This window comes from Punica granatum, chromosome 2 (assembly GCF_007655135.1).
Source record: "Punica granatum isolate Tunisia-2019 chromosome 2, ASM765513v2, whole genome shotgun sequence".
In the NCBI taxonomy this organism is placed as follows: Eukaryota; Viridiplantae; Streptophyta; class Magnoliopsida; order Myrtales; family Lythraceae; genus Punica; species Punica granatum.
The window spans coordinates 36,856,779-36,877,831 of NC_045128.1; the positions used below are offsets into that span (position 1 = coordinate 36,856,779).

A 21,053-nucleotide genomic window follows, 5' to 3' on the forward strand; every position below is an offset into this window, starting at 1 on the left:
TCTAGGTTGCATCCGTACTGATGATGTTCAAATTAGTCCTGTGGGTATTTTTGACGGCTTTAGCTGCAATAATGATGTGGACATGTTTTCTTCTTGATGCCCCGTGTTTCGTCCTCCCCTGTTATGTTCTATGTATCAGTTCTTGATGCTTTGATAGTTTCATGGAGATCTGCCTATTTCTATGCATGCAATACATTGTTTCGTAAGTTCCACAATTGATAAAGAGTGATTACTGCATATAAGGAAAAATTGGCACTATCAGTAATGTTCGTTATCAAAGAGCGCGGGGGAAGCAACAAAGTTTATTAAATCACTAGCAGTGGAAGATGGGATAAGATTTGATTGCATATCCAGGGTGATTCCCTCTAGATAACTCGATAAAAGAGACAATCGCCGTATCGATGCTCTAGATTATCGGAGCTGGTTTGGCAAAGAGGGCACGAGTACTCTCTTTACTAAATCAGAGGCATTCACTGGTTTTTACCAAAGATGGAGTTTAAAACGTTCATGTATCTTCAGACTCCAAATGGCTTCCACGTAGTATCATTTTGAGCTTGGAATCTATGTTGTTGATTTATCAAATATAAGGATTTGCTTGAGTGCTTCCCTAAAGTGTTGGAGTCCAATCTGCTGAGTCCTTGTAGTCTTCTCGAGGTAGATGGATTTTGAGTATGTTCTGCACCGTGTCTTGCTCAAAGAGTTCTGTGAGTAATAAGATATTCCATCTTTTTGAGTGAAATATCATCTGATCACGTACCTTCAGCTTTGGGTTGGACCGACGTTCAGTCTAGGAAAAGGCTTATGGTTTTGCATACTTGGGATCCATGGGTATAACCAAGTGGAGATGGATGAGTCCCTGCTTACAAAGAAGCATGTACTTGCATGGATGGTTTGCTTGCACCATTGTATAGGCCTTTCCAAATTGGAGAAGGAGAGTTGTGGTTGGAAGAGTTTAGGAAATTACCATATTTTGCCTCTGTCGCCCTATCTGCAAGGCTATAGTTGGCTTTTGTTAGAGTCCAAGCTGTTTTGGAAAGCATTACCTTGTTTGAGTCTTCTGCTCTTCTGAAGCCAAAGCCTCCTTGAGATTTCAATTGACATATGGTATCCCAACTCTTTGGAGCATATTAGTTACTCTCTTCCTTTTTTGTGCCCCACTAAAATCTTCTTGTCACTTTGTCGATTGTGTTCAAGGTGGATTTCGGTAGTCGGAATAATGACATTGTGTAGATTGAGGTACTGTTAACCACCGAGTTGATCAGGGTGGCTATACCCGCCCAGAAGAGTGCTTTTGCCTTTTATGATGCCAGTTTGCTTTTTATCTTGTCGATGAGAAACTGTAATTACTTTTTTCTTTTCCTCTTGATGAACAGAGGGTTACCCGGGCATTTGGTGTTGTCCTTCAGTTTTCTTATGCCAATGATGGATTTCGCGTTTCTTCTTCTATCTACATAGTATTCTTGGAAAAGAAAGGTCTGATTTAACGCAGTTGACCTCTTGTCCCGACTAGGAGCAGAATTTGTTGAGGATGCTCTTTACATTTCTGATGTTTGCTTCTGTCACTTTTGAGAGAATAAGGAGGTTGTCGGCAAACATTAGGTGGGAAATTTGTGGCTTTTCCCCTTATTTGGATGCCATTGATGTCATCGTTAGCTTCTGCCTATAGAGGAGTCGAAATAATATTTCTATTGAAATTACAAAGAGGTAGGGTGAGATAGGATCTCCCTAAACCTCTAAACATAATGCAATTCTCACTTAATGTTAAAATGCTTACACTTAGTCCTTTGTGAAGACTGAGAGGGCTTGAAGAATGCGTTTTCTTTTACTATCAGTCGCGGAGGAGTATACTGGGGATTGAAGGTGTAAAAAAAGCGACACATCCGTCTCCGATAGAGCATCGAAAGCAATCAGGTAGGCAATGTTATGGCGAGAATTTTTTTTGCTGAATATGTTATGGCGAGAAATTATCGATGAGAATTTGTTAGCCCCAGCTCAGATCAAACGCCACTTATTTTTTCTCCGTGTAACATCGCCATTGTGCATCATTAGTTCACATATGGATATCGTTGAAATTTGCCAAAAAGAAAACCTTATTTTCTCCCTTTCTTTTTCGTTCTTCGGGTGTACATATTGAATTTTATTCACCGGTGAGCCTTTTTTAAACTTGCTACAAAAAAGAAGGGCGATCAGATTATCTTACTCTTTTAGTACATAATGAAAGATTATTTCCGATAGATTCAATCTCTGTCTAGTGATTTCTTAATCCCCTTATTCTTTAGTACAAAGACCTGAAATCCAACATTGGAAGCGCTCATGGCGAGGACTTAGGTATGCCCACCGGATCGGCAAGTACTCACCTCGCGGTGCTTTTGTTTCGAAATTCAACTAGCTTGGCCTCTCAACAAATTCATAACATTTTTCTCCTCTTCAATGACTCATAATCCGAACTTTCCCCTGAATCTTCCGATTCCTCACTGTCTTCATCATATATCACCTCAGGAAAGTGAGTGCACGACAAGGAGTTGCCTTCTATAGCCCAGTTCAACCTGTCATCCTCCTTGAACTCGAGGAAGACTCCACATCTCTCGACGTACTCTTCGATGCACGACACACCAGAAGGATAAGCCACTTCAAGACTGAACTCGATATAATACCACCCATTCAATGGCTTCATTATCGGGCACCCGGGTACAGCAACCACAGGTGGTGTGAAGTCATTGGGAAGAAGTGCTCCGTGCAAGTGGCTGCCACTTCACCATTCATCAAAAAGCTGAGCTCCAAAGCAAAAGCCTCTTTAACGACTGCACATAGAGTGAACCCGACCAACTTGTCATATACATGCTCCGGTATTTGGAAGTACAAGAAACCGACCCGGGTTCGGTATTTGAACCATTCGGGTATCTCGTGCCCTGGCCAAGTTAGGCTGAACGGAGGTTCTGAAAGAAAGAGGTTGTTAAGACTCCGAAACCATAGTTCGCAAGTTATTTGCAAATGTTCTTATAATCGGTTTTTACCTGGTTCATCAGGACATTTGCAATGCCATTGCCGATATTCTCGGCAAGCTTGTGGCAGTTTGTAAAGTCGACATTCTTAAGAGACGGAAGTAACTTCTCAGAACATTGTGTCATGCCAGACAGTTGTGGAAAGCTCTCCAACAATTCACAGTCGGTTGCAGTTATACTCTCTATGCTCGGTGGAAGGTTCGGGATTTCTTTCAGCTGGCTGCAATAGCTTAGATCGAGTTTCCTCAAATTTGAGAGTCTCCCGATCCACGAAGGGAGCTCAACAAAGTTGTTGCGTGACAGCTGCAATTCCTCCAGGGTGGAAATGCAATCGAGATTCCTGAAGAAGTTGAGATTAGATAAATTGCAATTCCGGAGTTTCAGTGACTGTAACATTGGAAACTTGGGTTCTGCAGAGATCAGCGGCACACAATTTTCTCCATCATTCTCCGAGAACTGACCGAGTTGCAAGCAGTTCTGGAGAAGAAGTTGCTTAATTCGTTTCAGCTTATAAATCCCATCAGGGAGCCCTTTAAGCTTCTTGCAGCCTGAGACGCAGAGAACTTCAAGTCCGACAAGACTAGCAGTCGACTGCGGCAACTCTTTCAAGGATGTCTTGGTCAATCGAAGTTCTTGCAACGATTCCATATCCTCAAGAACTTCGGGGAACTTCTCAAGGCTTCTGCACCGGGTGAGGAGGAGGCTGCGGAGAGATTTCAACTTGAGGATGCGAGGGAGCTTTTTAAGGTGATAGCAGAACTCGAGGTTCAAGGTGACAAGCTTATCGAGAAACCCGACTGAATCATGAAGCTCAACTAAACTCGAGCAGTTCATGAGGATTAAGCTCTCGAGATTTGGGAGTGTTGAGAGGTCAGGAACCTCAGTAAGACGCTCCGAGCGTTCCAGGCTCATATGCCTCAAGTCCTTAAAGATCTGTAGAACACAAACAAATAGATCAACTCAATGGTACTTTCAACTCCGAATTATGATACTCTTGATCAACTGAAATTCGACTAGTTTACCTTGTATCCTTCACCAAGGTGTTTGATTCGGCTGTTGTACAAGTACAATCCTACGAGCTTTTGTGGGTGGAAATTTGGCGGCAGAGACGAGAAAGGATACGCCTCCCACTCAACCCATCGCAAATTGTTTGACAGATAGTCCAGATCCCCAGATACATATGCATTGTGGATAATGAGCAAGCGGAGCCTCTTCATCCTCTTGAACGCTTTCGCGTTTAAATACACTTCTTCCGTCTCAGGCAAGACTAGCTTAATAGCTTCAACCTTGCTTGTTCCCTGGAACCAAACACGTGGCTTTGTCAGAAACATCAATTGTTAAAGAGGATCAATGATGCAGAAGTACTCTGGTTGTTCTTAGACAGCGTTTGACACGACAGGTGGGAAACATTTCAGGTAATCATCAAAATGTGTATAATGAAACCAAATGACAGATGATACATCTGCTAACAGAGAAAGGTTTGACAAGAGTTTGTATAACAAGTAATAAGAGAACCGACCAAATTTTCCGTCAAAACATCAATAACATCTTCTGGGAACCACAGCCTGCTGCGCTCCCCAGGATTATTCGGAGACTCTTTCCGGACGACTTCCCTTCCCATTTCCTGCAGCAAGTCATGCATCCACAGCTTGTTGTTCTCAACATTTATCAGAGATTTATCCACAAGAACTCTGATTCCGATATCGGGGAAGAACTTGCAAGCATCTAAGATTTTCACTACATAGTCTAGGGATACTGCATTAAAGAAACAAGCAATATCGAGAAAAATAGCCTTGTCGAAATCATCAAGACCGTCATAACTAATCTTAAGAATTTCATTATATTCTCTGTTCGGTACACTTTTCAGCCTTGCAATAGCACTCTCCCATTCCTTAACAGTTCTCCCGCACAAGAAAGAGCCCAACACGATAACAGCCAAGGGGAGATTCTTGGCGTAATCTAATATACGAGAGGTTAGCTCCTTGAACATTTTGGGAGGATTGGGTTCTCTAAATGCATTCAGACAGAAAAGCCGATAAGACTGGAGATAGTTCAACTCCTTCATTTCATAGAAGTGTTCGACTCCATGGGCATCGAGCAAATGCCTATCTCGTGTGGTTATTATTATCCTGCTACCACGACCAAACCACTCTTTATTTCCAGCCAACTTTCTCAATTGGTCCAAGTGATCGATATCATCAATAACCACAAGAACCCTTTTGTAGCGGAGCCTATGGCTAATGACACTGATTCCTTGATCAGCATTAAACAACTTTAAGCTCGCATTTCCTAATATCTCAAAGAGGAGGGTTTCTTGGACTTGAACGAGGCCCTGCTGTCCCGACATATCCTTCACATTTGCCAGAAAGCTGCTTCCTTCAAAGTCATCCGCGTACTTATTGTATATTGCCTTAGCAATGGTGGACTTCCCTATTCCTCCAATTCCATAGATGCCAATCATCAGAACTTCCTCATTCAGCCCAATGCTGAGTACCGGGCTAATGCTCTCTATGAGGTCATCTATTCCCACTGGGTTGGTGGCAACACTCATTGTCGGACGGTTCAGCTTGCTCGAGACTTCTTCAACAATTCGTTGGATGAATCTCGATTCAACCCTGCAAATTACAGAACATTGATAAGACTACAGAACGCCCAGTAAGTGTTCACACATCAACAGAATGAAAACACTCGAACAATATATAATTTGATACATATGTTTTATGATATCATAAATAATCCACAACATATGGATTTGTGTCCGATAAGTATTTATAGAAAAAACATAATGTCCGACAAGTGACAGAAAATTCCTGCGGGAATCAGAGCTCTGAACCTCAAACGGACTCTACTTGCTAATTGTCCATGTTAACTGATAATCAAATTGGGTAAGCAGAGACAAGAAAGAAACGTTTCAATAATCAGAAAGTTAAGTGTTATCATGTCCAAGATAAAAAGATTACTACATTTGCCCATGATTGCTTCTGTCATCGCAACTCAATCAGAAGTCAAGATCAAATTGTCAGTTTTCTACCTGCCAAGACCTTAAAATAATGGAACTTTTCTCAAAAGTAGTTAATAACTACCCCTGTTTAAAGTGCCATCCGCTCATATTAGCCAAACCGTTGAGGGCAATCCTCCACCCCCTGATCCTCTCCGAGTCCACCCCGAACTTCTCCTCGAACTTGCGCAGATACTCCCCGGTCTTCCCGCTCTGGTGCCTCACCTCGGAGGGGTCGATACGGTAGAACAAGGGCCGAACCTGGTGCCCCATTGCCTCCCTCCACTCCATGATCTTCGCGAGCTCGTCGAGGCACCAGCCCGAGGATGCGTAGTTCTCGGAGAAGACCACGATGGAGGCTCGGGACTGCTCGATCGCCCCGATGAGTTCGGCGGAGATGGACTCACCCTTGCGGAGCTGCTCGTCCATGAAAGTGACGATCCCGTAGCGGGTCAGGGCCTCATAGAGGAAGCCCGTGAAGCCTTCCCTCGTGTCCTCGCCCCTGAAGCTCAGGAACACATCAAAATTCCACCTTGCAGCGGAAGAGGAAGAAGACGATGAAGAGGCCATTGATTGAAGACTCTGTTTTGGTGTTTTAGCTAAGGGAAGCTTTGGGATCTGAAGGAGGAGGAGGAGGAGAAAGTCAGAGTATTGGATTTTCCGCCGGCTACTTCTTGTCCTTGAGCGTGCTCCTTCTGAGCATCGCCATAGTCAAAGGTCCGAAAAGTCAACGGACAAACTCACGCAACTGGAAAAGTACTTTTTCATTTTATTTCTACTTTTATTTCTACTTTCAACCTTCACCTTCTATAATATTTCTATTTTCAACCCTCACCTTCTATAATATTTCTATTTTCAACCCTCACCTTCTATAATATTTCTATTTTCGTCCTTCCGTCACTTTAACTTAACTTTGCTAATGTGAAATATGATTACATTTCACGTATTTATACATGAGCCTACACCCTTATTTGAAGAAAATTGAATTCTAGCAAGTGAGTATTAATAAAAGAAAGAAATATGCCTATTGAAAAAATAATATGCCTATTTATATAATATTCAACTTCTTATTAATAATTGTTCAAAAAAAATTTGTTATTAATAACAGTGTAACTATCATTCAGTTAGTTGACTAATTATTTTATTTTCACTTGCCATATATAAAAATAGAATCTTTCTTTATGATGTTCAAGCAAAAATTGAATTTTTCTTACTACCAAAAAATTTAAAATTTTCTACGGTATTCCGAGAAAAATTTATGGTGCAATCACTTTAAAGTGGTTCTACCATTCAATAGAAGTAAATAATTTCAATTGGTAGTAAATTAATTAATTTTGTAAATTACATACAAAAAATAAAATATGCAAATTTCAATGTAAATTACATAAATTTTTAAGTAACATAATTTTAAAGTAATTCACACGAGTTTCAAGCAAATATACTCAATATTTTAGTAAAATATTATTTAATTTCTACTTAAATTTTTAGCAATTTATTTAATTATATGGTGCAATCATTTTTCTTGATTATACCATGGACAAAAATAAGGGTATCGAAATAAAGGCAAAGTGGACAGAGAGAGGATACGAGCCGCACAAATTGGACGCACAGCATGTGGCAGATTGGCAATAAAGAAATTGCACTTATTCGATCTGCCTTTGGCGTTCACTTTTTACTTTTATGGCCGAAATCTACGAAAAAGTCCGGGAACGACGCAGTTTCGCATCTCCATGCCTTTTAATCCCGAATGGCTTGCTTGGATGAACGGATTCAGAGGATAATCGAGGAAGAGGATTTCCTAGGACTCGAACTTGAGACTTGGGGAGTTATTTCTCGCCCAAATAACTCTTTCCCTCCGAATCGCTTTGTTCGAACAAGCCAGAAGTGGGCCCTTGCGTGAAGCCCATGGGCTTGCAATGTCTTGGCCCTCATCAGCAATCCGACAAGACCGGTCCGACCATTTGGCCGAGGAGATCAGCTTACCAAGGCTGCAAATTGTTGTCTTTCCCGCCACCGATGTCCAAACCTCTATCGTTGCAGAAGCTGCGAGCTCTCTTGAACCCGCTCGTCCTCCATTCCCCATCTCACCCTTCCTCTTACGCCCCCATCTTCGAGCTCCTGACCGGCTGCAACCTCCCGAGGCTTGGCCAGCAAGTCCATGCGTTCATCGCCCTCCTCGGGGTGGAGCCCAATGCGTTCCTCGGCGCCAAGATGGTCGCCATGTACGCGAGCTCGGGCGATCTCGACTCCGCCGTGCTCGTCTTCGGCAGAACCCGGAACCCGAATCGTCTGCTCTATAACTCCATGGTCAGAGCCTATTCGAAATACGGGTGTTCGAAGGAATGTGCGGAGGTTTACCGGTTAATGCACAAAGGTGGGTTCTTTGGGGATAACTTTACTTTCCCTTTTGTGCTAAGATGTTGCGCTGATCTGAGGAGCCTTTGGATGGGGAAGTGCGTTCACGGGCAGAGCTTGAGGGCCGGCTGCGATCTCGACATGTATGTGGGGACTTCGTTGATTGATATGTACGTGAAGTGCAGTGACCTGGGGGATGCGCGTCAGGTGTTTGAGGAAATGCCCTACAGAGATGCTTCCTCTTGGAACGCTCTGATCAATGGGTACATGAAGGTCGGGAAGGTCAGCCTTGCCAAAGAGTTGTTTCAGGCAATGCCCTGCAAGAACATTGTCTCATGGACTGCGATGGTATCGGGTTACACCCAGAACGGGCTAGGGGAGGAGGCATTGGGAGTTTTCTATGAAATGTTGAGAGAAGAATCTGAGATAAAGCCCAACTGGGTTACCATTATGAGCGTTCTCCCTGCTTGTACTCACTCAGCAGCTCTCGAGCGTGGAAGAAAGATCCATGACTATGCTCGTCAAATTGGGTTGGACTCAAATCCTTCTGTTAGGATAGCTCTCATTGGGATGTATGCTCGGTGTGGGAGCCTCGATGAAGCTCGTTGCTGCTTTGATAAATTACACGGGAACGAGAAGAACTCTGTAGCGTGGAATACTATTATTACGGGTTACGCATCTCATGGGCGTGGAGAGGATTGTGTTTTTACTTTTGAGGAGATGGTCAGAAATGGGGTTAAACCCGACAGTGTTACTTTCACGGGACTCTTGTCTGGTTGTAGCCATTCTGGTCTCACTGATGTTGGGTTAAAGTACTTTGATAGCATGAGCCGGGTTTTCTCTGTCGAACCAAGAATTGAGCACTATGCTTGCGTGGTAGATCTCTTGGGCCGTGCAGGGAGACTGGTGGAGGCAAAGGACCTTATTGATCGAATGCCGATGGAGGCAGGGGCGAGCATATGGGGAGCTCTGTTAGCTGCTTGTAGGAAGAATAGGAACTTGGAGTTGGCGGAATTGGCTGTTCGGAAGCTCTTTGTGATAGAGCCCGAAAACACGGGAAACTATGTCTTGCTCTCTAACATGTATGCTGAGGCAGGGATGTGGAAGGAAGTGAACAGTCTTAGGAATATCGTTAAAAGCTTGGGGATGAAGAAGAGTCCTGGTTGCAGTTGGATCGAGATCGATGGGAAAGCGCATCTATTTCTTGGTGGGGACACTTCACATCCTCAGTCCAGAGAGATCTACCTCTTTCTCGAGGCTTTGCCCAATAAGATCAAGTCGCAAGGCTATATGCCCAACACGACTTTTGCTCTTCACGATGTGAGTGAAGAGGAGAAAGAGCATAACCTTAACACGCACAGTGAGAAGCTTGCAGTGGCTTTCGGGATTCTTAATACAGAGCCTGGGGCAGTTCTCAGAGTGACTAAGAATCTCCGGATCTGTGGAGACTGCCATACGGTGATTAAGTTCGTGTCGAGGATATATGAGAGGGAGATTGTCGTGAGAGATGTGAGCCGGTTCCATCACTTCAAGGATGGGTCCTGCTCTTGTGGCGACTATTGGTGAGGACTTGGGCAGTATTCGATAGTGTCAGAACAACATACCTGATTCTTTATTAAGCCACCTTCATCAATAAAGTAAGCTTTAAAAGCACAAAACGTTCTAGCGGTTAATGAACAAATGAAGAACAACAAAGGGATAAATCGCTTAAATGAACCATGTAAATGAAAATTGTTTTGACATACAACAGTATCAAATGTAACAAGCCAAATTCGGAGGCAGAGCTAATGAAGCTGAGTTCATCTACTTGCCCTGATCAACAAACAAAAGGCACAGTCAAGAGTAAGACCATGTTGAATGACTAGACTATATTTCTCTATGTACATAAAGTAAGACACTTTTATGTCATCGGTGTTTTGTGATGAGGTTTTCCTGTGTTAGCGGGATTTTCTGAATGCCATAAATTTACCAAATTCTGTCAAGAAGAGAGTGTGATCTGATTTATCATGATTCCTCAGCTGAAACACTAGTATAAGTGCTTTCGCAATTCTCTCCCTTCGAGTTCTTCTCTCTATACCGGTACCAGGAAATCTTCCATGTCACTAGCAAACTTTGCCTGCATTCGTGGAATTGCAACCAAATTTGAGAGATAGAGCAAGAGAGGAAGGGAGAAAGAGAGAGCGAGGAAGAACTGGACAAATTCAAATACGTATAAAACAAAAATGGCATTTGTATAGACAGTACCTCTCTAGGTCAATAGTTCTCTTTGCAAGCATGAGAGTCAAGAAAACAGGGACCATTGCAGCACAGAGATGCTTAAGCGTGTGTCCACTGACAAAATGGTGAGTCCATTTGTAGATTGGTTTATCTGCAGCTTCTTCAATTTTGGCTATAAGATAAAATGCTGCAAAAGTCGGATTAAGAAGACTCAGCATGGAATAAGTAGTAAGACCCTGTAAAATTCCCAAATTCGAGCAAACAAGGAAACAAACAAACCTGCTGCCCAGAGCCAGTATGTCGAGTGCGTGTACATTGGAGGTAGCAAAATCGCCATAATTGGTATAGCAATGCAAGGAACGAACTGGATTATAGCATATGGGCGAAGATCATCAAAAAACCTGCATAAGGATAGATGAATCCCATCAGTAACCACGGAGTAGCTAAGCATCAGATAGATCCATAAACCTATTATCACAGTAGATGTACTACAATTCTGCTCAAGGATGAGGAATTGGCAAGCATGTGCATTCACAATAGCTCAAGCAGACATCCCAACAAGATAAACCCTGCCAGGATTTTACCCCTCTACACTCTCTCACCCGTAGATGCAGTTAAACCCATACAAAATAATGACTTCGTGCTAGGAATTAATCACTAATCAGCCAAAGGGAAGGCCTTCAAAGAGAAATAAGGCGGCCTATCCTTTGCACATAAAGGTTCTAGATACATACTGATTAAGAGAGACGTTTAGAATTGAGAGGATCAGTCATGATCAACTTACCTCCAATATAGAATGCTCAGAGCACCAGCCAAAAGTAGCGGTACAATCGATATCATTCCCTTCCGTTCGTCAATCCTTTCAATGATGAAAATTGCCACAATAGAAGTGAACGCAATGGTCATCTACAGATGTCAGGAAAAGCACACTTCAATCTACGTCTATACCCAGCAGACTTTGATACATATATATGCAAATATACTTTCTCTGAGGCAAACTTACCGGCAAGCGATCCCACACAAGCCGGGCATCATTTGGCTTGAGATGGTAGTACGAGGAGCCAAAAGCAACAGCGGCAACACCGAGGAAGAAACATGTCCAACCCAGTAGCTCACCTTGGAGGCTTAAGTTAAGACATTGACAACGATCAGCAGCAACAATCAAAGGGATTAGGGGACACCCCTCTCTCGGGCGAGTTGCAATAAAGCTTAATCACGAGGACCTGATTACCTCAGCTTGAAATAATTCCCGTAGTAGCAAAGCACAAGCCCAACGAGACCAACGACAAGGAATGGGAAATTGGACACCACATTCAGAAAATTAGGTATGCCTGGAACAGTTAAAATTGACGAGTAAATGGATACAGCAATAACAGGACACAAAATTCCACATTCAGCGTACTAGTCCAACATTGAATCAAGTTCTACTTATCAATGGATCAGGTAGAAGATCACCATGCTGGGGAAAGCAGAGTTAAAGACCTTCAAGCTAAAACTTGAATTGACTACGAGGACAGACGAACAAACAATCAAGCTAAATCATTTCTCATAACACACGAACTAATCAATTACCGAAGAACTCGCGCTGGTCAGCGAAATCATGGTATGCCTCCGACTGAGGAATCGCCGGGGTGACGATCATAAGCACGACAAAGCAAGCAATCGCCACTCCCCAAGCATACAACGTCCGCCGCCTCATTTTCCACTGCGAAAACGAGAGAACGATAGAGATCAAAATGCCTCTTTGACTTCAACTGCTTCCTAGATGATCCCCAGAAGTCGCTCCAATGGCGGATTTGGCGGTTGCTTGTTCCCAGACTGGAGCACGCCGTGAAATGAATGACCGGAGATCGGACGGAGCTAACTTTCTGCCATCATCCAAAGACCGCAAAATGCAGGTCGGACCTTCAATTTTAGAGTATTTATAAAAAGACCCAAATTTTATCATCTTTGAAAAAAGGCCCATGAACTTTTTGGTCTAATGGTTGGGCCTGGGCGTAAAGAATTCGTAGCCCATGGGCCTAGACTGCGAGCCCATTCCCCGCTTCGTAATGGCCGATGGAGACGGTGACCCGCCGACCGGAGTGGACCCCGCGGCGACGCCGGTCATTAGTCTGAAGTATTGTCACTGTGTCAAAAACATAGCCCGCGAGGACTCTCACTATATAAACCCCTCTTGCCGAAACCATTTGTCCGAGAAGCTCGAAAACCCTCGCAAAATCGCAGCAGCAGCTGCTCAACAGTTCACGCAGTCGCCTCCCTCACTAGCTCTAGCGATGGCGCAGTCTCTGGAGCTGCTGCTGATTCAGTTCCTTATGCCGGACAATGACGCCCGGCGGCAGGCGGAGGAGCAGATTAAGCGGCTAGCGAAGGATCCGCAGGTGGTCCCAGCACTCATCCAGCATCTCCGCACAGCCAAGACCCCCAACGTCCGCCAGCTCGCCGCCGTCCTGCTAAGGAAGAAGATCACCGGGCACTGGGCCAAGCTCCCACCGCAGACGAAGCAGCTCGTCAAGGACTCTCTCATAGAGAGCATCACCTTGGAGCACAGGTAGTTGAGATCATCCAACTTTCCTGCTCTCTTTCATTTGACTGTATTCCGTTGAATTATCGACCACGGCGCCTTGGGGCAGTGAGTGATGCCAAATGTAGTGAGAACATTGCAGTGTGATGCCCAGCCATGCGGAATACTTCATTGCAGTTGATCTGTTGTTCTTTTGCGGGTGTCAGTTGCATTATAGTTTGAATCTCCGTACTAGGCTGTTGGCATTTGACGTGATTGAAAATACAGGTTGACATGCTTGTCGGTTTGAGATATATTTTGAATGAATTGATACTAAAGAAGTGTGAATTGAACTGTCACGCGATTGACTGAAAGAAAATTGGTACGCACTGAAGCATGATGTAGCGTACTGCTAATCACTGAATAGAGTGTGGATTTTTTTTCCCCTATTTTTTACATTGGCATTTTCGTCATTTGACTCGTGGTAATGCTCGATTGATGCTCCAAATTTTGAGATAGAGATGAATCTTCCAAATGCATTTTCATAAGCGGGATGCCACTTGAATTTTTCTTCAGGTATGCTCGACAGCTTTGGAGTGGAATATCAGATAATCTGAGCAGTTTGAATTTGATTTAACATCTATGCGGTGCTTAGTGAACTCAACAGAATCTCCGATGTAAAATTAACCAATGGCCTTGAATTAGTATAATGACTTAATTAATAGAAAGTAACTTGGTATGTAAATTTTTTAATTGAACAAATTACCTGCTTAAATAACAACCTTGTTAACTTGCTGTTTCACACTGTGACTTGTCATAATGAGAAATATTCTGAATGACTTACCAATCTTTTTATGTGAGAGACCAGTCTTTGGAATCGAATATCTCTTTTGATTAGGCTCACGTTAGTTTTTTTTTTCCGTATGGCTTTTTCTTCTTATAATTTCTTTATTTATTATTTGTTTTAATAAAAGGAGATTGATGACTGATTGTTTTCTTTTTAGCCCTCCAGTGAGACGAGCGAGTGCCAATGTAGTGAGTGTTGTTGCAAAGTACGCAGTTCCAGTGGGGGAGTGGCCTGATTTACTGAATTTCTTATTTCAGTGCAGCCAAAGCTCACAAGAGGATCATAGAGAAGTAAGTTCAAGAAACCTGCAACATTGTTTCCAACCTCAATATTTTTATGTTCCGTGCATACTCCATCCATGTCTTAACTAGCTTCTAATCTTCTAGCTGCTTCTGGATTTTCTTAGTTTTAGGAATCTAATTTGCATGTGGTTGACTACTTGCAGTTTCTTGTTAAGAAGTGCATGTATTTTTGGTAGCTCAATCTTTATGCCTCGCATGTAAAACCCTTTTTAAATATAAGCAATGAACTAGTAACATTTTATATTTATATTTATCTGTTATACATGTTATATATGTTTGTATGTACATTTTTGTGGCATAGGCAAATCGTTAGAATGGCCTACTGGTATATTACTGTTGCGAACAATTCTATGATTCTATTCTGATAATTGATAACTTATCTCTGGTGATGTCAGGTCGCCTTAATTCTTTTCAGCTCTTTGACTGAAACGATAGGAAACACATTCCGGCCACATTTCGCAGATTTGCAAGCTCTTTTGCTCAAATGCCTCCAAGATGAAACTAGCAGCCGTGTCAGAATTGCTGCTCTCAAGTAAGTTCTATATCATGACCACCTTGAATATTTGCTTTTCTCACGCATTTTTCTGTTATTTTGTTCAACTCTGTCCCATAACGGACTGACACTTATTAAATGAAATTCTTAGGGCAGTTGGGTCTTTCCTGGAGTTTACTAATGATGGGGATGAAGTGGTGAGTTTCCTTGATGATGGTTAGTTAGTCATTATTGCCGCTTTTCTGTTGTGGTGTCTTTTAATCAAAGAACTTATATTTAGCTAACCATAGAGGGGCGAAGAAAATTTGTCACTTCTTTCATCTCTTCCAGACTCAAAATTAGATTTACTTTACATGTTTATTTTGTATTATTAGCGCGAACTCTCAATCCCAAACGCCACCGTTACTCTTTCGTGGTATCTCACAAAATATGGATCGTTACTTCGCCATGCTATGATGTCAGAAAGTTTGAGGCTCTTATATTATCTGGCTATTTTCTTGCAAAGCTCAGTGTCTCTATGTTTCTTCTGTAGAATACTGAATCAATGTCAGTGATTTGCTCTTCCAGCTAGTTGATTGTTTCTGTAGTTATATGGTTTCTCTGATGTTGGATCATAATCATGCAGGTTAAGTTTCGAGAATTTATTCCCAGCATTTTGAATGTATCAAGACAATGCCTTGCTTCGGGTGAAGAGGATGTAGCTGTCCTTGCATTTGAGATTTTTGATGAACTGATTGAATCTCCTGCACCTCTTCTTGGGGAATCTATCAAATCCATTGTACAATTTTCTCTCGAAGTTTGCTCAAGTCAAAATCTAGAACCAAACACGCGCCATCAGGTGAGAAGGGACCACCATATTCCAGCCTTCGTCTCTTGATTTTTGTTACCTAGGATAGCATTCCATTCTCTTGATTTACTGTGCTCTCACTTTACATGTTGTCATAAGATTCTTTTGCTCAACTCTCATGATTTGTTATGTTCTATCAGGCTATTCAGATTATTTCATGGCTTGCTAAGTATAAATCCAATTCGCTGAAGAAATATAAGCTGGCGAACCCTATCCTGCAAGTCATGTGCCCATTGCTTGCACAGTCAACAGATGGAGATGAAGATGATGATCTCGCACCTGATCGAGCTGCTGCAGAAGTTATAGACACTATGGCTTTAAACCTTCCGAAGCTTGTGTTTCCACCTGTGCTTGAATTTGCTTCAATAAGCTGCCAAAACACAAATCCTAAGTATCGAGAGGCTTCTGTCACTGCTTTGGGTGTCATTTCAGAGGGATGTTCGCTGTTAATGAAAGACAGATTGGAGCCTGTTCTTCACGTTGTATTAATGGCTCTTCGGGATGCAGAACAAGTGGTTAGAGGGGCTGCTTCATTTGCTTTAGGTCAGTTTGCGGAGCATTTGCAGCCTGAGATCACATCTCAATATCAAAGTGTCCTTCCTTGTATTTTAAATGCCCTCGAGGATGCATCTGATGAAGTAAAGGTGCGTAATGCAGTAACTTGTAGATTTTCGGGGTGACCGATATATATTCTGCTTAATGATTTAATAAATGAATATCGCTTTATGCAGGAAAAATCATATTATGCTCTGGCAGCTTTTTGTGACAACATGGGCGAGGAAATTCTTCCCTTTCTTGATCCATTAATGAACAAACTTTTGTCAGCGCTGCAGAGTAGCTCTCGTAATTTGCAAGAAACATGCATGGTATGCGGGCTTTCTTCTTGGTTTTCCTATCATCTTTTATAGAGCCTGTGAATTTCAATCGCATGTGTTTTTCCATTTTTTGATTTTGAAAATTCTTGCAGTCTGCAATTGGTTCTGTTGCAACTGCTGCAGAGCAAGCATTCATGCCGTTTGCTGAGAGGGTTCTGGAGTTGATGAAAGCATTCATGGTGCTTACCCGTGATGACGATCTTCGTTCTCGAGCAAGGGCAACTGAGCTCGTTGGAATAGTTGCCATGACTGTTGGGAAAGCGGGAGTGGAGCCTATTTTGGCCCCCTACATTGAAGCTGCAATTTCTGTAATTGCCAAGAACTCACGTTATTCTAGACATTGCTAGCTTTGTTCACCGGACTTAAAGATCAAGATCTCTTCTGCAGGGTTTTGGCTTGGATTACAGTGAACTTAGGGAGTACACTCATGGTTTCTTCAGCAATATGGCAGAAATTCTTGGTGATGAATTTGTGAAGGTAGACATTTCTTTGGGCTTTGCCATTTTTATGATTATTTTGGAAGCCCACAGTAAGTTCCAAAGTTATTTTCCTTGAACAGTATCTTCCTCATGTTGTCCCTCTGGCTTTCTCTTCCTGCAATCTCGATGATGGCTCGGCTGTGGACATAGATGATTCTGATGAAGAAAATATGGGAGCAGTTGGTGGAGTGTCATCTGATGATGAAGCTCATGATGAGCCAAGGGTCAGAAATATCAGCATCAGAACAGGAGTATTGGATGAAAAGGCAGCCGCCACTCAAGCTTTAGGCTTGTTTGCTCTGCATACAAAGAGTGCCTATGCACCGTATCCTATATTATTTTTGTTTCTTTCACCAATTTTTGTTCTTCTCTTTCCCTCTCGCCATACCCATTTTCTGGAGACATCTGTCAATTTTTTTGGATTCATTGACCCTTTAAAGATACTTGGAGGAATCCTTGAGGATAATGATTAAACATTCTGCATATTTTCATGAAGATGTTCGCCTGCAGGCAGTTATAGGTTTAAAACGTAAGTCTTGATTACCTTGAGACTTTCTTATGCTAGTCCCACAACCGTAAAATCATTTTCCACTTTGAAGATTTTGTTGTCTATTATGATGCCATGTTGGCGATGAAGTAATTTAACAGAGCTCCTCATTTGTGGGGAGCAGAACAGGTATGTTCGTCCAGTTGGAATCTGACATTGCAATGTGCATTCAAGATTATGGTTGAACATCCTGGGCACGCATTTTCTCGTTCTTTTCTTTTTAATAAGTAATCGTTGCATTTTCTTGACCTATACGAAACCATTAGTTGGCTACTTAGTGGAGTCTTTCAAAAAAAAAAAAAATTGTAGTGCAAGTCAGTGACAGTCTTATGGCCTTCTCTCATTTGGGTGTCTTATACTGGCCGCTTTTGGCTGCAGATATTTTGACAGCAGCACAAGCTGTTTTCCAGAGCCATAATGTAAGTTTTGGTTTAAAAGACATTCATTTATTCTTTCTATGAGATGCAATTTTGTTCTACTCAGACTTCATAAGTTAAATAAAAGAATAAAAAAAGAATCTCTAGAAGAATATAGCTATCCAAATCTGTCGGTTCTTTCCCTCTCTCATTTGTAAAGAATCCATCATGAGTTGTTAGTTCAGTTCCTATTATTGTGGGAAAAAGGAATAGCAAGTTCCTTTTGTCCCATTTAGATGTTTATTGCTAACTCTAAAACCTATATTTGTAAAAGTTTCTTTTCCTGGTTTGCCTCCCTTCTGAAAGCAATTTTTTTAGTATTAGCTTGTGTCAGATAAGCATCATGGCCAACATTTTTCCAATATGATGTGGTTTTGTTAATGCAGGATGGCCCTGCAAAGGCAAAAGAACTTCTTGGTAAGAGCAGTCACGGAAGCAGCATATCAGGCTGATCCAATTTCCCTTTCATGGAAAACAATGAGATAAGCATGTTATCAATTGATTGCAGGTACTGTGATGAACATTTATGTCAAGGCTATGAATGAAGATGATGATAAGGAAGTTGTTGCTCAAGTGTGCACCGACATAGCTGATATTGTCAAGGAGTGCCGATATGCTGCTGTTGAGCCTTGTAAGAGATTTCTTTACCATTAGCAAGAAAGTTCTTGTAGAGCAATTGAAACATCTTGACTTAGATCTGACAGTTGACATCATTTGGTTCCAGATATGCCGCAAATTGTTGACTCAACATTGCAATTGCTTCAAGAGCAATCGGCTTGTCAGCAAATAGAGTCTGATAATGAAGACGATGAGGATGATGCCGAGCATGACGAGATACTCATGGATGCAGTTTCTGATCTGCTTCCTGCATTTGCCAAGGCAATGGGTTCTCATTTTGCACCGATATTTGCAAAGCTGTTTGATGCTTTAATGAAGTTCTCGGTGAGTTTATGGTTTAAAGCTTTAGCATATATGCTCGGTAAATATGAAATTCATGTTGAGGCCTAAACTATCATGTCTCTCCATTTCATTGTTGGCGAATGCAGAAAGCTTCACGCCCTCCACAAGATAGGACCATGGTGGTTGCTACCCTTGCTGAAGTCGCTCAGAACATGGGTGCTCCAATTTCTGCCTATGTTGATGTGAGATTTACAAGTGCTCATGTTTCTGTATAGTTGATATTCCATTGTTGCAAAGATTTTGATTGGAAATTTACTTGATACATTTCTCCTTTTTTCAGAGGGTAATGCCCTTGGTTATCAAAGAACTACTGTCTTCTGAGGCAACTAACAGGAGGAATGCAGCTTTCTGTGTTGGTGAACTATGTAAGAATGGAGGGGAACCAACTCTGAGGTATCCTTTTGTGCCCGTTGACTTGAAGTTAACTAGACAATGGATCTTATTGTTGGGTCTGATGAATTTCTTGCTTCACTGATGCCTTGGTTTCTTGACTTTGACAACAGGTTCTATGGTGATATATTACGTGGACTGTATCCGCTGTTTGGAGAGTCTGAGCCTGATGATGCTGTGCGGGATAATGCAGCTGGTGCTATAGCAAGGATGATAATGGTTCACCCTGAGGCCATTCCTTTGAATCAGGTCTGTGTTTGGTTTGTTATTGTTCAGGAATTCTAAAGCCAGCTTAATGCCATCCTGTTTATTTGATATCTCTGCATCATTTATCAGGTCCTCCCTGTTTTCTTGAAAGTTCTTCCTTTGAAGGAAGATCACGAGGAATCACTGGCCGTTTATGGATGTGTCTGTACTCTTGTCTTATCGTCAAATCCTCAGGTAAATGAACTCTTTCACTAGTGTCAGAAAGAAAAAGGACCGGTTTTGAATCCCTTTCTTTGTGTCAATCTTCTTTGATTGACCTCTCCTTTTCGTGTTGCCCTTTGTGACACAGATAATTGCTTCAGTGCCTGATCTGGTGAGAGTTTTTGCTGAAGTTGCCATATCCCCGGATGAAACTCCTGAAGTCAAAGCCCACATAGGCAGGGCATTCTCTCACCTCCTCTCACTCTATGGCCAACAAATGCAACCTATTCTCAGCAACCTCTCTACCGCCCATGCTAATGCCCTGGCCTCTTTGTCTCCTAGGAGTTGATGATATCCATACCCCCATTAAACTACCAATAGCCCATTTTTGAAGCTGTGTTAGTCAGAGTTTGCCTTGTCCTTGATCATGTAGTTCCTTTTTCTTCTCCATCCTTTTGCCTTTCTTTTCCTTCTGTTCGCTTCCTGGATGTTGCGCTGCCTATTTAAGTCGGCCACAGCGAAGACCTTGACCAGAAAACGGAATACCAGGTAAAGAGTACTTGAAAAAATTTCTCCGTGGTTTTGGATTTTTGCTAAAAGTAGCATATTGCCTACTTGCCTTTAGTCAATTTTGTTTTTTCGACCTGAGCAACTGCTGAGGAAGACGGTCTTTCTTAGCCATTTTTTGGTTAAGAATTGTTTTGTTGTTGACAGATATATTGCAAAGATTGTCTTCCATAACTCCCACTATTGTTTCTGGACTTAGGACTTCAGAATCCCCATTATCTCCACATATATTCTTTGTAAGATTCACATGCTGACTGGAAGCGAAAAGTGCTCACCCCCACAATTTGAATCTTCCTAGTATGAGGCGGCATTTAGTATAATGCTTTCTCATGGGCCGTCCTGATGCAGGAAGAGTTACATTTTTATTATTTGATGTTTTCATACACGGTTTTGGTTTCGATTATACTTAATTTCTTGCCTGTTGTTTTTGCAGGTCGAGGCCTTATTTATTGTTTATTACCATTTACAGAAGAGGAGTGTCCTTTGGATGAGGGTGACTTTTACTGTCCGTTTAGTCCATGATCTTTCAATTAATCTTTTTTTTTTGTGGTTATTCATTATTCTTGCGATTATGTTTTTACTTGTTCATTATACCGATTTGGTTGGGTGGGGTGATGTTTATATATATTGGTCGGAAATGAGTGCAAGAGTTGTATTCTGCGGGTCCTTTTACATACTTGGTTCTGATTATTGTCAAGTGATGTCTACTATATAATTTGGTATCGAGCTTGCCTTTTCTTGATCACCCGAATGTTGGTCTCGACGAGATTAGACTCTTTTGTCAATAGGCATTGGCAGAGAATGAAAGGATCTATTAATTTACTGCAATAGAACCTGTCCATCCGAA

The 21,053-nt window shown here is 42.0% G+C and overlaps 4 protein-coding genes across 8 annotated transcripts; 2 read left to right on the forward strand and 2 right to left on the reverse strand.

Annotated features, from left to right (window-relative positions):
- Positions 1–2,232: 2,232 nt before the first annotated feature.
- On the reverse strand, positions 2,233–6,751 carry LOC116196785 (TMV resistance protein N-like). 2 transcript variants are annotated; one of them, XM_031526684.1, is made up of 5 exons: positions 6,086–6,751; positions 4,522–5,617; positions 4,025–4,300; positions 3,015–3,935; positions 2,233–2,937 (listed from the first exon to the last, which is right to left on the reverse strand). In XM_031526684.1, exons 1-5 carry the CDS (start codon positions 6,568–6,570, stop codon positions 2,674–2,676), a joined length of 3,042 nt encoding a protein of 1,013 aa, XP_031382544.1. In that variant the 5' UTR covers positions 6,571–6,751; the 3' UTR covers positions 2,233–2,673. The 2 variants fall into 2 exon arrangements, with proteins under 2 accessions (XP_031382544.1, XP_031382545.1); XM_031526685.1 differs by having other exon boundaries at positions 6,034–6,360.
- A 1,081-nt stretch (positions 6,752–7,832) lies between these two features.
- On the forward strand, positions 7,833–10,008 carry LOC116197119 (pentatricopeptide repeat-containing protein At3g62890-like). The gene has a single exon (XM_031527145.1). It carries the CDS (start codon positions 7,906–7,908, stop codon positions 9,919–9,921), a length of 2,016 nt encoding a protein of 671 aa, XP_031383005.1. The 5' UTR covers positions 7,833–7,905; the 3' UTR covers positions 9,922–10,008.
- A 32-nt stretch (positions 10,009–10,040) lies between these two features.
- LOC116197120 lies at positions 10,041–12,453 on the reverse strand. 2 transcript variants are annotated; one of them, XM_031527147.1, is made up of 8 exons: positions 12,145–12,453; positions 11,804–11,903; positions 11,576–11,696; positions 11,357–11,478; positions 10,852–10,973; positions 10,600–10,759; positions 10,325–10,471; positions 10,041–10,167 (listed from the first exon to the last, which is right to left on the reverse strand). In XM_031527147.1, exons 1-7 carry the CDS (start codon positions 12,269–12,271, stop codon positions 10,360–10,362), a joined length of 864 nt encoding a protein of 287 aa, XP_031383007.1. In that variant the 5' UTR covers positions 12,272–12,453; the 3' UTR covers positions 10,041–10,167; positions 10,325–10,359. The 2 variants fall into 2 exon arrangements, with proteins under 2 accessions (XP_031383007.1, XP_031383006.1); XM_031527146.1 differs by having other exon boundaries at positions 10,041–10,471; positions 12,145–12,452.
- Positions 12,454–12,743: 290 nt separating this feature from the next.
- LOC116196103 (importin-4) lies at positions 12,744–20,951 on the forward strand. 3 transcript variants are annotated; one of them, XM_031525653.1, is made up of 21 exons: positions 12,744–13,123; positions 14,080–14,212; positions 14,620–14,756; positions 14,869–14,914; positions 15,343–15,555; positions 15,705–16,208; positions 16,296–16,430; positions 16,532–16,747; positions 16,827–16,916; positions 16,999–17,243; positions 17,359–17,447; positions 17,844–17,884; positions 18,268–18,298; positions 18,390–18,512; positions 18,606–18,823; positions 18,928–19,023; positions 19,122–19,234; positions 19,345–19,480; positions 19,568–19,672; positions 19,788–20,188; positions 20,640–20,951. In XM_031525653.1, exons 1-20 carry the CDS (start codon positions 12,849–12,851, stop codon positions 19,986–19,988), a joined length of 3,147 nt encoding a protein of 1,048 aa, XP_031381513.1. In that variant the 5' UTR covers positions 12,744–12,848; the 3' UTR covers positions 19,989–20,188; positions 20,640–20,951. The 3 variants fall into 3 exon arrangements, with proteins under 3 accessions (XP_031381513.1, XP_031381514.1, XP_031381515.1); XM_031525654.1 differs by having other exon boundaries at positions 12,985–13,123; positions 14,088–14,212; positions 14,874–14,914; XM_031525655.1 differs by having other exon boundaries at positions 13,106–13,123; positions 14,088–14,212.
- Positions 20,952–21,053: the final 102 nt, after the last annotated feature.

Bases quoted from the DNA above. Each gene is read 5' to 3' on its own strand.
- LOC116196785 (XM_031526684.1), bottom strand. From the start codon at position 6,570: ATGGCCTCTTCATCGTCTTCTTCCTCTTCCGCTGCAAGGTGGAATTTT. The intron at 4,301-4,521 runs GTCGGTTCTCTT...GTTTGGTTCCAG, and splicing joins ATGTTTTGACGGAAAATTTG to GGAACAAGCAAGGTTGAAGC. The intron at 2,938-3,014 runs GTAAAAACCGAT...CTCTTTCTTTCA, and splicing joins CAAATGTCCTGATGAACCAG to GAACCTCCGTTCAGCCTAAC.
- LOC116197119 (XM_031527145.1), top strand. From the start codon at position 7,906: ATGGGCTTGCAATGTCTTGGCCCTCATCAGCAATCCGACAAGACCGGT.
- LOC116197120 (XM_031527147.1), bottom strand. From the start codon at position 12,271: ATGAGGCGGCGGACGTTGTATGCTTGGGGAGTGGCGATTGCTTGCTTT. The intron at 10,974-11,356 runs GTAAGTTGATCA...ATCCTTATGCAG, and splicing joins CTGAGCATTCTATATTGGAG to GTTTTTTGATGATCTTCGCC. The intron at 10,472-10,599 runs GTACTGTCTATA...CCACGAATGCAG, and splicing joins AGAACTATTGACCTAGAGAG to GCAAAGTTTGCTAGTGACAT.
- LOC116196103 (XM_031525653.1), top strand. From the start codon at position 12,849: ATGGCGCAGTCTCTGGAGCTGCTGCTGATTCAGTTCCTTATGCCGGAC. The intron at 17,885-18,267 runs GTAAGTTTTGGT...TTGTTAATGCAG, and splicing joins CTGTTTTCCAGAGCCATAAT to GATGGCCCTGCAAAGGCAAA. The intron at 18,824-18,927 runs GTGAGTTTATGG...TGGCGAATGCAG, and splicing joins ATGCTTTAATGAAGTTCTCG to AAAGCTTCACGCCCTCCACA.